This window comes from Orcinus orca, chromosome 1 (genome assembly GCF_937001465.1).
Source record: "Orcinus orca chromosome 1, mOrcOrc1.1, whole genome shotgun sequence".
Lineage (NCBI taxonomy): Eukaryota > Metazoa > Chordata > Mammalia > Artiodactyla > Delphinidae > Orcinus > Orcinus orca.
Window position 1 is genome coordinate 18,862,800 of NC_064559.1, and position 17,391 is coordinate 18,880,190.

The 17,391-nt window shown below is 42.3% G+C and overlaps 1 protein-coding gene across 1 annotated transcript in view; it reads left to right on the top strand.

Annotated features, from left to right (window-relative positions):
* The window catches only part of USH2A (usherin), a 782,904-nt gene that overhangs the window by 684,753 nt on the left and 80,760 nt on the right, over positions 1–17,391 (top strand). Inside the window, exons 61-63 of the mRNA XM_049708907.1 lie at positions 6,803–7,030; positions 11,409–12,925; positions 16,279–16,600. Of these exons, the coding sequence (XP_049564864.1) occupies positions 6,803–7,030; positions 11,409–12,925; positions 16,279–16,600 (2,067 nt within the window). The remainder of the gene's footprint in view (positions 1–6,802; positions 7,031–11,408; positions 12,926–16,278; positions 16,601–17,391) is intronic.

Consider the following 17,391-nt stretch of genomic DNA (forward strand, 5'->3'; position numbering starts at 1 on the left):
TGCAAAGAATAATTTCAAATTTTGAAATGGATCAAATATTCAATAAAATTTTTTTTAATCTTATTCCTTTTTTAAAATGTTATCATGTTTTAATTTATAGGAGAAGAAATTTTGTCTCTGAAGATTATGAGCTGAACAGGCACACATTTGGCCTAATTATATACAGTTGAGGAATAATGGCTTCCACCTCTTTGTACAACTGCCGTAGTCACTCATGTATAATATCTGTGACCATGGGCATTTTTTTTTTTTTTTTTTTTTTTTTTTTTTTGCGGTACGCGGGCCTCTCACTGCTGTGGCCTCTCCCGTTGCGGAGCACAGGCTCCGGACGCGCAGGCTCAGCAGCCATGGCTCACGGGCCCAGCCGCTCCGCGGCACGCGGGATCCCCCCAGACCGGGGCACGAACCCGCGTCCCCTGCATCGGCAGGCGGACTCTCAACCACTGCGCCACCAGGGAAGCCCCATGGGCATTTTTATGTTAACATTATTTACAGTGTTCCAATTGTAAATTTACAATGTATAGCATATCTATTTTTTCTCTTTTTTTAATTGAAGTATAGTTGATTTATAATGTGTTAGTATAAGATATGCAGCAAAGTGATTCAGATATATATACATGTATTCTTATACATATATATGTATTCTTTTCAGATTCTTTTCCCTTATAGGTTATTTAAAAATATTGAGTAGATTTCCCTGTGCTATACAGTAGGTCCCTGCTGGTTATCTATTTTATATACAGTAGTGTGTATATTTTAATCCCAAACTCCTAATTTACCCTTGTTGTTCATCTATTTTATATTTAGTAATTTGTATCTGCTAATCCCAAACTCCTACTTTTTTCTTCCCTGCCTCCCTTTCCCCTTTGGTAACTATAAGTTTGTTTCCTCTGTCTGCGAGTTTATTTATGATTTAAGTTCATTTATATCTTTTTTTTTTTAAGATTCCACATATAAGTGATACCGTATGATATTTGTCTTTCTCTGTCTGGTGTACTTCACTTAGTAATAATAATCTCTAGGTCCCTCCATGTTGCTGCAAAATCTTATTCCTAAGAAAATACTCTCCTATTACCTTTTACATATGACAGTCTATACTTTATTGACTGAATAATAATTAAATGAATGAATGAATTCATCTTAACAGATTTATTATTTTATCAGTCACTAACCATGACCTACACCATGACAGGCAAAATTTAAACGTTCTTCCATTATTCCTTCAAATTGCATGGTAGAGTTCTGTTGTTCATTGTTTCCTAACAAATGTAGTCCAGAACCTTTAGGGTGACATTCGCAGCCCTATCCAATCTTACCACCAGTCTCTTCCCTTCCTTAATCCCCACTATTGCCCTATATCCACAACCCTTCAGCTACGTTCAACTCTTAGCTCTTTTCCAAATGTATCCTGCATTTTTTCCTTCTGTTCTTTCTTCCAATCCCTCACACATTTTCGTCTACTCAAACTCTACATCTTTCCTGTCCTACATCAGATGCCAGCGAAGTTTTCCCCAGCCCCTCACCTTCTTTCCCAATTAGAAGTATCTATCTCTTCAGTATTTCCCTGATTTCCCTGGCGCTCAGTATAGCATCTACTACACTCTGAATTGTGTGCATCTGTATATATTGTTGATCTGCTCTATTAGATTAAAAGCTCCTAAGCGTCAAAAGCCTGTGCTCGGGCTTCCCTGGTGGCGCAGTGGTTGGGAGTCCGCCTGCCGATGCAGGGGACGCGGGTTCGTGCCCCGGTCCGGGAGGATCCCACATGCCGCGGAGCGGCTGGGCCCATGAGCCATGGCTGCTGAGCCTGTGCGTCCGGAGCCTGTGCTCCGCAGCAGGAGGGGGCACAACAGTGAGAAGCCCGTGTACCGCAAAAAAAAAAAAAAAAAAAAGCCTGTGCTCTCCATCTCGTATCCCCACACCAACTTTACTGAATCTTGTACATATCAGATGCTCAAAAGGGTTTAAAGAATTGAATGGAGCTGCTGGCCGACAATACTAAATGTTTCCCCTGACCATTTTGGCAACTCTGTCTTGCCACTTAGCAACGCCACCTAACGTAGACACACTGTTCACACACATGACAATAGATCATGAACCCAAAGGGTGTTTTCTTCTACCTTTCTTGTGCTGTCAGTCGATCTTTCATTCTGGAGCAACTCTACGTGTATGTGTGTGTCATGAAAAAATGTCTTCTTTGTCCCACCAGCCAGGAGCTCTGTAGACAGAGATGGTATTTTATACTGACCCATAAAGTCAGTATACACGTGAAATCAGTGGAAATTTTCTGACTGTGCTAACATTTTGCAGGCTTGGAAGTCCATGCTTAGATAACCATGGATAAGCACTTAAGGTTGATATTTGGGGATGGGTAACAAAGAGCATTTCTGTATTAAGACTGATTGGATTTTTACAAAATAAGTACTAGATAGAAATATGTTGATGAACTTTTGGAGAACTCAAAAATTAACTTTATGAATGGGAAGGAATATAGATTGACAATGCCTCAAATTATTTGGCTTTCAGAAATCTAGAAAAATATTTTGTGTTGATTTTTTAGGCACTAAAATATGTAAAAGTCATCCAATTGACTGGATGTACGCGGCTCAAAGCCATGAATTTCAGGTGATGCTAAATGGGAACTTTTCTTATTTCTCGTGTTTCAGTGGTAACTAAACCAGAAGCTTGTCAATAACCAGTCCTTTATTTTATCATTATGACAAGATAAACTGTAACTTACGATAAAACGGAGACGCAGCATCCAAGTGGTTCAACTGAAGAAAACAAAAGTAAATATATTTAAATCTAGATTTCCCTGAAGTTCTCTGTGCAAAATAAGCAAACTTTCAATATGAGGTATTCTCTGGGTCTTGGCATTCGTGAGAATTAAGGAGGCAAAGGAATCCTACAACTGGGTTAGGATTTATAAGCCAAGAGTCACCCATTTTTAAATACGGAGCCCAAGATAAGGGGTGAAGCCAGAAGAAACCCCATTGGCTGGAAATGAAGTTGATGGTGACCAGGAAGATTAACCCCTTCCAAATGCAATAAGCACACATAAGACTCTGTTGATGAACACAGCAGTGCCGAGACATCACTGTTTTAGTTCATTACCAGGAGCAGGGTAAAAAGAGTCCTTAGGGCCAAGGTAAATGGGTTCAGTGAAAATGCACCTTAAAGACCAGAGGGAAGGCTCTGGAAACTGCTGGATCATCAGATCAATGGACTCAAAGATGACTAAGTTAGGTTGCTTTATGCAGTTTAAACATTTGTGCAGGGAGTCTCCCCATGCAGCCTTTTATTGACAGCTACAGATCAATGGTAATTTTTGATCATTTTCAACCTACATAAACCTATTGACCCCATGGCCACCTTTGGGGCACTTCAAGTAATCAAAAATAATCAGAGGAGATGGTGTAAAATTGTCTGACTGCCAAAGACTCCAAGTAGTTTCACGTGCCCCCAGGAGCAGAGTTGAGAGGTTAAAGTGTAGTTCACATTGCCAGCAGAACCTCAACTGGCGGAGTGTTCCAGAGAGTCTTGTCTTTATGTCTCATTAAAGGACTCACTGATCTGTATGTATTAGATTGCAGAGAACGAATTATTCCTGTTTTCCTTTGTTGAGTCATTCTTTTCTTCGGCTGCCTAACAGAAGTGGTTAATATACTTTTAGAATTAAAAAAAAATTAGCAATATTATGTGGTTGTAGACATGGACAGGACAAAGACAAAAGGGAAGAAGGTATAAGTTAGGTAGCCCAAAGGTCAGGGATAACAAATATATATATATATATATATATATATCTCAAAAGAATCAGTAGGACAGAAAAGGGAAATAACAAACAAAACAATGACAATGAAAAGAAATCTTATTGAATTAAGATAATCTCCAGAGGGAAGGAAGAAAAGGGGCAGCAGCGGAGCGAAAAGAAGGAAGTTTTTAATGAGGACTTTCCCAGTCAGTGGGACAGAATGCTCCGTCCCCAAAGGAAGGAATGGAATCCAAATCACGTAAGGTCAACAGGGCTCAAGCAAATATTCTGAATTTAAGGAAAATCACAAGTAACTGAGTAAACAAACAAGACTCAACCTAATCCATAGAGTGAACTGTGCCCAGATTTTACAGTTGGTTTCTAAAATAGTGAACTCTGGGGTTAGATATCCATTCAGGGAAGAATAATATAAAGGATTTCCTAAAATGTCAAAGAATAAATTGGTTAGGGTCTTGCCATTTTGAAGTTTTCTTTATTTTTTATGTGGACTTAACTAAATATTGACAAAAAGTATGGCTATCACTGAGGTTTATTTAAAGCATGCGTGTGTGTGTTGTAGTTTTGCAGAAATAACAAGTTGACATAATATGGGAATTTGTCTCAGTATAAATTTATGATAGAAAAATTCTCCTTCACGTTTCCTGTACATTTATGATATGTGATTATTTCTATTTTTTAAGAAGATATATAGACCAAATTAAGCAAAACAACGGTTGTAATCACCTTTTGTAGGCGTCTACATGTAAACATTTCTGTGTCAGGCAGGCGTGAACTTCAACTTGAGACCTGCAGGTCGTATTTCCACATTCGTTGGTGGAGGTTTTGAAGCCAGAACATTTTCAGTACTTCTGCTTTCAAGGATCTGGCTATAAATGTTTATTAAAAGAATCTATAATGAAATCAGTTTTGTTATTTTTTAAATGGCGGCCTGGAGTGTGTTGGATGACTGAATGTCAGTTAATCATTGAGCACTCATGGCACCGAAAGTGCTTGATAGTATTGCCATCTAGGGGCTGAATGGAATTCTCAGCTCTGAAATAAACTGTAATTGAGCAGGTGCTGCTATGGACAATATACGTATGTTTTTGCTTTACAGCCCATATGCTTTTCGTGTTTCTTATGACAAAAGCTATCTCTAAATGTCCCCCAGCAGCCTACCTTTTTTCATATATAATCTGTTAGAGGTGATCACTGTTTGCTTTGGAGCTGATGCTTTTTTGGCATCTACTACTGAATATTCTGAACAAAGAATGGTTCTTTTTTGCATTATTAATCTTGCCCGTGTTTGCCCTATTTCCACAGAAAAGGAATCATTTATCAGAAAAGAATGTTTGTAATCGGGACTTGTAGCATATTCAACTTTAATATTCACTATGGTCATTCTATTTCTGTGCTGTATTTATCTAAAAGACCAATCCAGTGTTGTTGGAGAAATAAGTTTTAAATATTTATGATCTAACTTTTAATATTTAAAAAAAAAGAAATTAGTATTTCTGTAAAATTTTTTTCAGAGCCTGTTCGCTTAGCAAATGTTTAAATATTAAAAGATTTCAGCCTGTAATATCATAATAGGACCTTACTGAAACAGGAAAATTGACTTTCAAGTTTTTGATATTATCAAGTTTTTGATAAGTAAAGGAAATTATATTTCCCCTGCTTGTGTTTAACACATAATAAGAAACAGTAACTAATAGAAACTTATAAAACTTACAACCAAGAATGTGGGGAAATGGTGTCAAAAATTATTTCTATGGTATGTTTTGGTTTCGTCTAAGCAGTTTTTTTGGAAAGTGGTTCAGTTGGATTTTGCCACCTGGTTTTAGATTTTATTCAAAATGAGATTTGGATTCCCTCAAATTAAAAAGAATTTCCATACACATAACTTTGTCTGGTGCTTTTGGGTACTGCTCTCAGAAATAACTTTCTCTTCTTCATCTCATCTTCCTCTTCCTGTGCCCACCAAGAAAAGGACAATTGAAGACGATCTGTCACATTTAAGTGTCAAATAAACCAAAGCTGACCTCGCATACCATTAAGTGTATATATCCTATTAAACCAGTAAAAACTTCTTCATGATTATTCACATCCAATGGATATGGTACACAACAGAAAGTGTCTGTGTGTGTGTGTGTTTACCTATACACACATTACTGGTCCACTTGCAGACATAATTCCTATCTGTAAACAGACACTTCCATCCAGCCCAGATGTAGAAAGAGCACCCTGGGCTCTTTCAAAACATTAGGATTCTTAGGTCCAGTTTAATTATGCAAAATATGGTTAGTGCTGCTGTCGAAGCAGGAAAAAAATGAATTATGCTATCATTTTTTTTCTTTTAAATTAACAAAGACCAAATACTCAAAGCCTAACTAACAATTACTTTTGGTAAATTTCAGAGTTTTAGTTAGGGTGTTTTTAACAAATGAGAATATTTTCACATTGATATTATTAGTAGACTGCTCTCAGGGTGCTTGTGCATCTATAGTTCAGTTGGTTTATTGTTGCTTCCTTGTGTTTGTTTTATTGTCTTTGTAAAATGTAAATACACACCAAGAGAATGAGAGAGGGGGGAATTGGGGAGAGTCTTATGTGAAAAATAGTGTCAGGGTTTAATGAGAGAGAATTAGCGTTGCTCAGTTTCAATTTCCAAATCCTTAAGATTGTTCCATTCTCTGCCACTCAACTTGGTACCACTGATTTCCATCATGAAATCATGCTACACTGACCTGAGACATCATAGATTTTTTTTATTGCTTTTGTAATATATTGCATCCCTTGGGTCGCAAGCTCTGAAAAGGCAAGGATCCTATCTGATCCAAGCTGTGTGTGTGTGTGTGTCTGAAATCACACAACATTAGGTAATATATTTAGCATGTGAAGAACAAGAAAAAACCATATTGTTTTCTTAATAATTCAAATCTCTGTTGTGATATTTGTGCTGTCATTGGTGAGGCGTCTTGGCCAAAGAATGACCTTCCAGCAATTGGTAGCAGTTTCCAAAAGGAAACTAAACTGTTCATTTTCTTCCAGGGGACGAGCCATCAAGCCCACCTGTTCGGCTTAGAACCCTTCACCGCATATCACATTGGTGTTGTGGCCACAAACCAGGCGGGAGAAGTTTCAAGCCCCTGGACTCTAGTCCGAACCCTAGAATCTTCCCCCAGTGGGCTGAGCTACTTTACGGTGGAGCAGAAGGAGAACGGCCGGGCATTGCTACTGCGGTGGTCAGAGCCTGTAAGAACCAATGGTGTGATTAAGGTAATGTCTACCCTGAATATGCGATCATGTTTGGTATTCTACAGATAAATAGATGAGCCCTGACATGCCATCAGGTCACTGTGGGAAACCTCCCTTCACAGTCTGGTTAATTCTTCCTGATAGTTCCTCCAGGCGCTTAATCATAGATCAGAGAAAACTAGCTCACACGTGTTAAGCTTCCTATGAACCCAATGCTGTCTAAGTGCTCTCTATGGATTATCTCATTTAATCCGCACATCAGCCCTACTCTGTAGGTACCACTAAACCTCACTGGGCACATAAAGGCTAAATCACTGTCTGAGGCTAAACAACATTGCGACAACCGAATTGGGATTTGAAGCCAGGTAGTCACACCAAAACGGAACTCTAAATGACCATGTTCCTAGTGCCTCCCGAATTGTCCTTCCCAGCTCTTTGCTTAACCTTTGCCTAATTTGCACTTTGAGCAGAGCTCACTCAGCAGGAAACAGGAAGCCCCGCGTGTCTGCTAAGTCCACGATGTCCCTATGTAGCCATGAGAAGCAGTCTTATTAATGTCACATCTAACCCCAGCTTCACCAGTCTGTGAGCGCCCAGATAAGGTTTCCATTATCATCCACATTTTGATGCTTTGAACCATCACCCACAAAAGAGGCAGCATCATCACCCTTCTGATGTTCTTCTCCAAGGCTGCTGGCAACTCAGCTGTCCGTCTATTACTGCCTCTGCCTCTGCCTCTAGTCTCCTCTGGCCCTGGACCACCACTCAGGCCCTCATCAATCACCTCGTGCAGGCTGGGACTGCCACCCCCTGCAGATGCTGTAGACACTCTGCCTCTCCTTTACCACTCCCTCTCAAGGTGGCAAAGACTCCCCCACTAATTCCACACAGAACATCTAAGACTAAGCTGTGACTTTTGATAAACCTTCCCTGAAAACCCCATAGTGGGATGCTGGCAGGAAATTACCTACAGCAGTGACTTAAATCTGTAACCAGAGCTCACAGACCCAGGCCCATCCTCATGGGCCTCCCTGTAAGCTGCCTCACTGCCTGGTACGGTGGCCACCTCTCTGCCCACCTCCAGGTATGCTACAAGCTGCTTTCTGCCAGCCCCTGGCATGTGACTGAGCCGGACTTTGCCTACTCTAGGACGGGAGGCCTGAGCCCTAGGAACCATGGCCTTAAAATCCAAGCCTCAGCCCTAAGGTCCCCATCAGAGAAAAGAGTATCTCTCTCACACCCATCAAAGCACCCCTCCTTGTGAGTGTTTATTTCCCATCCCAGTGTCTGCCTTTTCCTGGAATGATTGACAATAGAAATATCTACTCCTTTTACGTGCGTTTGTGGTTCACCAAATATTTATTGAGGCTTCTACTAAGTTCCAGGCAATTATTCAGGAGCGAACAAGACAGGCAAGGTCCCTGCTGTCATAGACCTTGTGTGTGTGTGAGAATACATGAACAGTGGGGCTACAGAGAGGCAAACAAAAAGCTAGTACACAAACCAGAGAATTTCAGAGAGTGGTGAATGCTATAAAGAAAATTAAACAGAATAATGTAATTATGCCTGCTCGGGCTGTTTTAGCATGGATGATCATTTGAATTGAGTTGACGTTTGAGCTGAGCCCTGAATGACAAGACAGAGTCAGTCATGTGAAGATACGAGAGCAAAATGTTCAGACAAAGTGAACAGCAAATGCAAGGCCTGAAGCCAGGGATGAACTTGGTTTCTTCACATCAAGGGAAGAAAGCCAGTGTGGTTGAAGTTTGGGAGGGTTGGGGAGGGAAGATGATACTAGATGAGATTCAAGGGATTGGTGAAGGGTGGACTGTGTGCTCAACCTTGTGGGCCGTGATCAGGAGCTTGGGGTTTATTCTGAGTGTGATGAAAAACTACGGAAGGGTTTAGGCAAAGGGGTAGCACAATCAAATGTATGTTTTTCCAAATCACTCTGGCTCCTATGTAGGAAATGGGCTACAAGGAGGCCAGTGGAGTTTGGAATCCATGAAAGAAGTCAGGGTAGAATTGGCTGTGGCTTGAATTAGAGGGGGAGTTGAGAAGGTCGAGAAATGTGAGTGGATTGGGGATGCATCCAGAGGTAGAGATGACACGATCTGTTAATGGACGGAATGTGATACATGAAGGCAAAGTAGTACTTCAGAATGACATCTGGACTTCGGCCTTGAGTCATTGACTGGGAAGGGAAGGCTGGAAGATGTACAGGTTTGAGGGGATAAGTAGGTAGTTGGAAGTACAAGTCTAGAACACTCGAGAGAGTTCTTCATGAAGATATATGTATTTGGAATTCATTAGCAGATGAGTAGCATTCAAACCCATGGGCCTGGAGGACATCACCTATGGAGAGAATCTAACTCGAGATGAAGAGAGCCTGGGATCAAGCCCTGGGGAATACAAAAATTTAGAGGTCAAGGGTATGGAGAGGAGCTGTCAAGACACATGAGGTAGAAGGAAAAGTAGATGAGAGGGGTGTCCCAGAAGGGAACAGAAAATGTGCCAATGGTGTTGAGAGATCCAGTAACATGAGGGCAGAGATGTGACCCTGTATTTGGAAGCCAGGAGGTCACTGTGATCTTCACAAGAAAATCAAATGTTGAAATGGGAAACCTGGTCGGGATGGTTTGAGGGAATAGGATAGCAACTCTTCAAAGAAGTATAGATGGAAAGAAAAAAACAGAGAAATGGGGCAGGAGCCAGGGGACTATGGTGTCAAGAAGTTTTATTCAAAAATCAGTGAAAGATCCTGGAGTACATTTAAATGTTAATGGAAATAACCCAGTAGAGGGAGATAAATCAGTGAAGCAAGAGATGATGAGAATAATTGCAAGAGTGAAATCTGTAGGAAGGAGGAGAGGACAGGATCCAGAGCTCAGGGGGACTTCAGTGGGGGCAGAGGTACTTCATCCATAGGAAAAGGAACAGAGGCAAATAGGGTACGTCTAGATTCACATGCCTATGGCAGTGATAATCTATAACATGAGAACATTCCTGTCTGACTGCCTCTACTTTCCTCAGTCAAATATGTGGTTATGTCAACAACCACCTGTGAGGGAGAGAAGGGGGTATTGGCTGTTAGTGGGGAAAGGAGAAGATATTTCTTACTTTGGAAAATGAGAGAGCAAACATATGGTTTTATAGTTGGTAATCATCTATTTAAAAGTTATGGTAAGAAATTTAAAGTGAGACCAGTCAATATATTTGAGAGTTTTTCTCCAAACCCAGTTAGAAGCTAAGGTCCAGAGGGAGAGCTGAATTTAACACTAGTTAGAGATTTGCCAGGTGAATATGGGGGAGGGGACAGAGAGTCAGAGAGACTTTCAAATTGATTGTGGAATCTAAGCTGTCTTCAGAAAATACTCTATTCCCCTTCCCTCAGGGGTATGATCTTGCCCTGAGACCCCCAACAAGAAAATCACACCAAAATACAATAGTCCAACATAAATAGATTTCCAGATCTATTTCCAGGCTATTTAATCTTAAATAACATTAAAGTATATCAACAATCCAGGAACAACCTGTGGGAAGATTTGCCTCTCAAGGGACTCTGGTATTTGTCCATCTCATCTTAAGAGACATAATCACAGGGTCACGACCATGTACAGGAAGGTCTCCTGTCTCTCAGGTACACTGAAGCATGAAAAGATGGGGAACCATCATTCAAAAACATCTACATTCAAGTTAAGTTACCTCTCATCTTCCCCAAAGAACAGTGAATAATATGGGTTGGAAACTTGCTCTATGTTTGTATCATGAGCATTCAGATGGTTTTCCCTGGAACAAAACAATACTTTGCTCCAAAGAAACCATCTATTCTTCTATAACTGGTAAGAGGAAACAGGGTGGGTTTTCCATTTTCTGGTCATCAGTTTGTACCTATGTTTTTGTATATGTGTATAACATGTATAAGTACCTATGTACACGCATGTGTGCCCACACCAGACACTCACACATTTTCCACCCTGGCACCCTGGTACAAATGATTAAGCATTATAATTCCATTTCCCAGTAAATGCTGTGGCAATAGACAATGTGGATAGGCCCAATTTAGCCTACTCAGGGTGAAATTAGAAGCACTTTATTTTTATAAAATAGGGAATTTGAATACTATTCCCCACTTCTAAAAGATAAAAATGGGAGGAAACCCCGTGAGCGCTCTTTAAGTCAACAAATTAATTTCAGTAACTCTTAGCTTTTAGATATATGCTTACATGATATCCAATCTTAAAAAGAGAAAAGGCAAAGATCACATTCCCAAAATTCATATCAGAATGCTTCTTCTGGGTTAGGATCATCAAGGTGAGGAATAGGGGGCAGAAGGGGTTAAAAGGGACGAAATAGTGACACCAAGAAATCATATGCTTTGTTCCCCATCTTCCTGCAGACGTACAATGTCTTCAGTGATGGTGTCTTGGAGTACGCTGGCCTGAATCGTCAATTTCTCTTCCGACGCCTGGACCCCTTCACGCTCTACACGCTGACGCTGGAGGCCTGCACCAGGGCGGGCTGTGCACACTCGGCACCCCAGCCTCTGCGGACAGAAGAAGCCACACCCCAGTCTCAGCTGGCTCCCACCATCCAGTCTGTGGGGTCCACCAGCGTTGAGCTGAGCTGGTCAGAGCCCGTTAACCCAAATGGAAAGATAATTCGCTATGAAGTGATTCGCAGATGCTTCGAGGGAAAAGCTGGGGGGAATCAGACAATCCAGGACGATGAGAAAATTGTTTTCACAGAATATGATACTGAAAGGAATACATTTGTGTATAATGACACAGGTCTGCGGCCATGGATGCAGTGTGAATATAAAATCCACACTTGGAATTCAGCAGGCCATACCTGCAGCTCTTGGAGTGTGGTAAGGACCAGGCAAGCACTTCCAGAAGGCCTCTCTCCACCTGCGATAGCCCAGGTATCTGTGAATCCCCCCAAACTGATGATTTCCTGGATCCCACCAGCACAGCCTAATGGCATTATCCAGTCCTATAGGCTTCAAAGAAACGGGGTGCTCTATCCTTTCAGCTTCGATGCTGAGACTTTCAATTATACTGATGAAGCGCTGCTTCCTTTTTCCACGTACAGGTATGTAGTCACAGCCTGCACCAGTGAGGGCTGTTCCACTAGCACACCTACCAGCATCACAACCCTTGAGGCTGCCCCTGCAGGGGTCAGCCCTCCAGCTCTTTGGACCATCAGTGCCACTCAAATAAATGCATCTTGGTCACCGCCATCAATTCAAAATGGAGAGATCACTCAGTATTTACTCAGATTGGATGGTAAGGAGTACCTTGCTGGGCAGAACCTGTCCCTGTTGGTTTCCCACCTGCAGCCTTCCACGCAGTATAATCTCTCCCTAGTGGCCTGCACCAATGGAGGTTGCACAGCTAGTGTGGCAGAGTCTGCCTGGACGATGGAAGCCCCGCCACAAAACATGGACCCTCCAAAACTACAAGTCACGGGCTCAGAATCCATAGAAATCACCTGGAAACCGCCAGGAACCCCAAATGGCCAGATCAGAAGCTATGAACTTAGGAGGGACGGAACCATTGTCTATACCGGCCTGGAAACTCGCTATCATGATTTTACTCTCGCCCCAGGTGTGGAGTATGGCTACACAGTGATGGCCAACAACAGCCAAGGGGGTGTTTTGAGTCCACTTGTCAAAGATCGAACCAGCCCCTCAGCGCCTTCAGGGATGGAGCCTCCAAAATTGCTGGCCAAGGGCCCTCAGGACATCTTAGTGAGCTGGGACCCTCCAGTAAGGACAAACGGTCATATCGTCAACTACACCCTCTTCATCCGTGAGCTGTTTGAAAGAGAAACAAAAATCGTACATGTAAACACAACTCATAATTCTTTTGGTACACGGTCATTCATAGTAAACCAGCTGAAGCCATTTCACAGGTAGGTAACTGACCCTGGCTTTCCTGAGAACAAGCCACTGCCCCTTTCTATTGCGTGAGCCCTCGGTCAGTCCCAGTGGAGACTCTAACAGCAAGATGTGTGACGTGCCCAAGCCCCATCCGTTTAACCATCCAAGTAGACTAACTACTTTCTTATCCAGCCCAAACCTGCTTGATTACTTCTGGAGAGCAAAATTCTTGCAGGTGACATTTTGAGAGTCAGTTTTTTTAGAAATGTTTGCACTTCATTGCGATGTCTGGAACCAAGGAGTGGAGAGGTAGGGCCACTTCCCTGAGTCTGGTCCCTCCTGGAAACATGCCAGCCCCTGGTCAGTTCTGAGAACCCCAATGCGGTTCTCTGAACTAGACTGTGAGGCAAAGGAGTATTATTTTAAAGAATGAAAAAAGGGGCCGTCATTGAGAGCTATTGCCAGCCAGAGTTGGACTGATCCGAAATTTGCTCTGGGGCCGGCCCTCCTTATTGAATCCAGCACGTCTTCCAGGAATAGTGAGGCTCCTCTGACTATTTCCCCAGCCCTTCAGTCAGCTCTGATCTCGTGGTTTCTTGGGACGGTGCCACTCTGCCAGCTCCTGTTTTCTTAGTGGTCCCCTCTGAGCTCTCTGATGAGCAAGGGTGTGTGTTGCTTTCCACACAAAGGAATCTGACCACCAGCCCTCTTCCCATACTTTAAAGAATTGCTTGGCTTTTTTCCCCATCACATTTTAACTAACATACATCCCCAGAGAGAAGAGTAACAAAGGACATTGTATTCTTAAAATTTAGTAAAATGAACAGAACCACTTTAAAAGAATTAAAGGCTGGGTGTTGATTACCAACCACCATTGATAAAATTCATCTATTATTGTAATGTACTGATGTGTAGATTAGATCTCTCCTATAATTATCTCTGATATATAGTGCTGTTGAAATGAAACATTCGCAGTCTTATGCATCTCCTAATGACAATTATTTAGGGTTGCATTAAATATTAAACAGTGATTAAAACTTCTGCAAGTATCTTCCATAGCTAATCCACATGCTCTGTGAGCTGGCTTTTCTCTTACTCTGATGCAGGGCATAAAAAAGGCCCATGTTAGCTGCAGAGCTGTACATTTCATCCCGGCTTCCTCTTTACCTGACTGGTACTTGCACGTTTTAAAGATCGTATCAGCTTGCTCCCCTCCGAAACTCTTATTCAAAAAGATTTCTAGGGAAAAAAAAAGTCTCTGGATGTGAGAGGGGCATTTTTCCCAGGCTGAAAAAAGAAAGTCTGATTTTTGTGAGAAACTTAGCCATGGGATTTAAGGCAATGAGAGATGCCCCTTCACCGTCCACTCTCATCGAAGATGTAAGTGACATTAACGACTTAGAATATCAACGGAATACTACTCAGCCATAAATAAGAATGAACATTTTGTCATTTGCAACAACATGAGTAGACCTGGAGGGTATGATGCTTAGTGAAGTAAGTCAGACAGAGAAAGACAAACACTGCATGTATTCACTTATATGTGGGATCTGGAAAATAAAACTAATGAATGGGTATAGCAAAAGGGAAACCGACAGATACAGAGAATAAACTAGTGTCACCAGTGAGGAGACGAGGAGGGAAGGGCAAGATAGGTGAGGGGGGTTAAGACATACAAACTACTGGGTATAAAATAAATAAGGTATGTGGACGTAATGTTCAGCACAGGGAATATAGCCAATATTTTATAATAACTTTATATACAGTATAAACAATAAAAACATCAAATCACACACACAAAAATAAAACCAGGGCTTCCCTGGTGGCGCAGTGGTTGAGAGTCCGCCTGCCGATGCAGGGGATGCGGGTTCGTGCCCCGGTCCGGGAGGATCCCGCATGCCGCGGAGCGGTTGGGCCCGTGAGCCATGGCCGCTGGGCCTGCGCATCCGGAGCCTGTGCTCCGCAACGGGAGAGGCCACAGCAGTGAGAGGCCCGCATACCGCAAAATAAATAAATAAATAAAAATAAAACCAGAATATGACTTCTATATGGAGTTGGGATTCATGTCGTTTGGGGTTTTTCCAGCAGCTTAATGTTTACTGAGTACTGCAAATTAGTGTGTCCTCCTTGAGGTACCCCCGAGATGGTCAGTAGGAAGAAGGATCCTGAGAATACCCTAAGAAGCAGGAGGAATCTGACCCAGAATTTGAAAACCACCAGAGATAATCCAGAAAACAAATAATCCAGACGTGGAAAATCAAAACTGAGTTCTCAGAATCGCTTAGAAGGCAGATCTGCCATTCACAGCTGTGGATCTGTTCACCAATGAACTGGCAGCCCATCACGGTGAAAATGGGCGTGAGAGGAGAGGGAGGGAAGGGGAAGCAGAAAAGGGAACTGGGAGACTCCCCAAAGGGAGAGAGAAGTGTAATTAAGAAGAGGGCAAGGGGAACAGAAAGAAAGCGAGGAAGTGAGCGCAAGGCAGTGATTATCTGGAAGAGAGAAAGCAGAAAGTAGAAGACGGAAAAGCCTGGAAGCAAAAGAAATAAAGGGAGAAAGGGAGGTGGCTGGGGCTTGAGGGGAAATTAGGGGTGTCATAATATCATAAAAATTAGGGGCATGGAAAAGAGGGGGAAAGCACTTATTTGCAACCATAGGCACTTAAGACTAACAAAAGCCCCTTTTGTTGGAAGGGAAAAGTCCCTGTTATGTAAATAGACCTTTCCCAGTTGGCAGGAGACCCGCTATGAAGCAAAACATAATTGATTGGTTGAGTTTAACTGGATGGTGATAAGGTGTCTCCATGATTGATAATCTGGTGTGTAGCTGGGTTAACTTTGGCCCCAGAAGTTCCCCATGTGGTGTAAGGGAGCCTGTTTTAAGATGTCAGGTATCAGGTGAGAGGATTTATTAGCACAGAGACCTTGATTCCATGACGTTCCTTCCTGACCTGGAAACGTTCCTGGGGAATCATTTAGCTCCAGCTGCAGAGAGAGGAGCTCAGGGCTGCTGAAAACTCGTTCAAACTCCCAAGATCTGTATTCTCCCTCGCTGTGTTAAGGAACTCTACAGCGTACCAGAATTTTCCTGCTGGAGAGTATCTTGAAAGTGTATTCTTCTATACATTCCTGTTTAGGGAAGAATCGTGCCCACCCTTTCCAGACAGGTGAGCATCTTCCCTTAGGTTGGAAAGCCAGGAGGCTTGAAAATGTTCTAAAATTTCCGTGGAAACATGACTGTGTTGTCCTTGAAAAGGGTTCGTTGTAGGTAAGAATAGATATAAACGTGTCTGTCTTTTTTTCAGAAAACACTTGGCCTTTTAAAGATTCTTCCCACGAAAATCGATTTTGCCAATAATGGGTTATTTCTGCCTTGTGTCCTGAAGGTATGAAGTTCGAATTCAAGCCTGCACCAGGCTGGGATGTGCATCAGGTGACTGGACATCCATACAGACCCCTGAGGTTGCACCTCGGATGCAACCGCCTCCACATCTAGAGGTCCAGATGGCTCCAGGGGGATTCCAGCCCATGGTTTCCCTTCTGTGGACAGGACCACTCCAGCCAAATGGACAGGTTTTATATTATGAATTGTACAGAAGACAAATAGCAACTGAACCTGGAAAATCAAACCCAGTGCTAACCTATAATGGAAGCTCAAGCTCTTTTATGGACATGGAACTACTGCCTTTCACAGAGTATGAATACCAGGTAAGAAGTGTGTGTTACCAACAACTCGCACTGAGATGGGTGTGGGTACACATCAGCGCCTGTCTGGGAAAAAATTGCTTGCAATCTAAAAAGCCACTTAAAGAAACATGGGACTTATGTCGTTTAATAATATTCTTTAAAAAAAATTTAAGCAGTAAATGAGGGAGGAAAGGCCATATTCATTTGCCTTCTTCATTTTCTTAGTTCTTGATCCGTGTGATATAGGCTTGTTATTCCTATGCGGATTTCTGGTGAAGTATTTGCATTTCTTATTAATGAAGTGGTTTCTACCATTAAGCTTCTCTCTGTCAGTGTTGCCTTGGCTGGAAATACTCCTCAGACATAGACTGCTGAGAAAAGTCTAGAGGAAAACAACTAACCTGTGCATGGAGACGAATTAAGTTTTGTAGGAGGACAGCCTAAAAAAGAGGACTTCGCATATCCCTAAAAAGTCAGGAATTAAGAACACTATTCTGAAGGTATTTTGAAATCAATAGAAGACTTCCGTTAGGTTTGTTTTGTTTTGCCGTCTGGGTGCATTTGCAGTTTTCTTGTAACAAGCAGCTCCAGTTGCTGTGGGGGGATGATTCCTCCACCCCGTGCTCAGCCTTGGTGGGAGTGTCAATCAACGTGTCAGGCTGTCACCTAGCCAAGTGTTGGGCACCCAAGCGCTGCTCTGCCCCTCAGACTTGCCTGGGGCCTGATCTCCAGCAAAGTGACTCAGAATTTTAAAAGGTGGAGCTAAGTCCTGATAAAATATCTCTAACATCAATCCAAAAGCTTTTCTTATC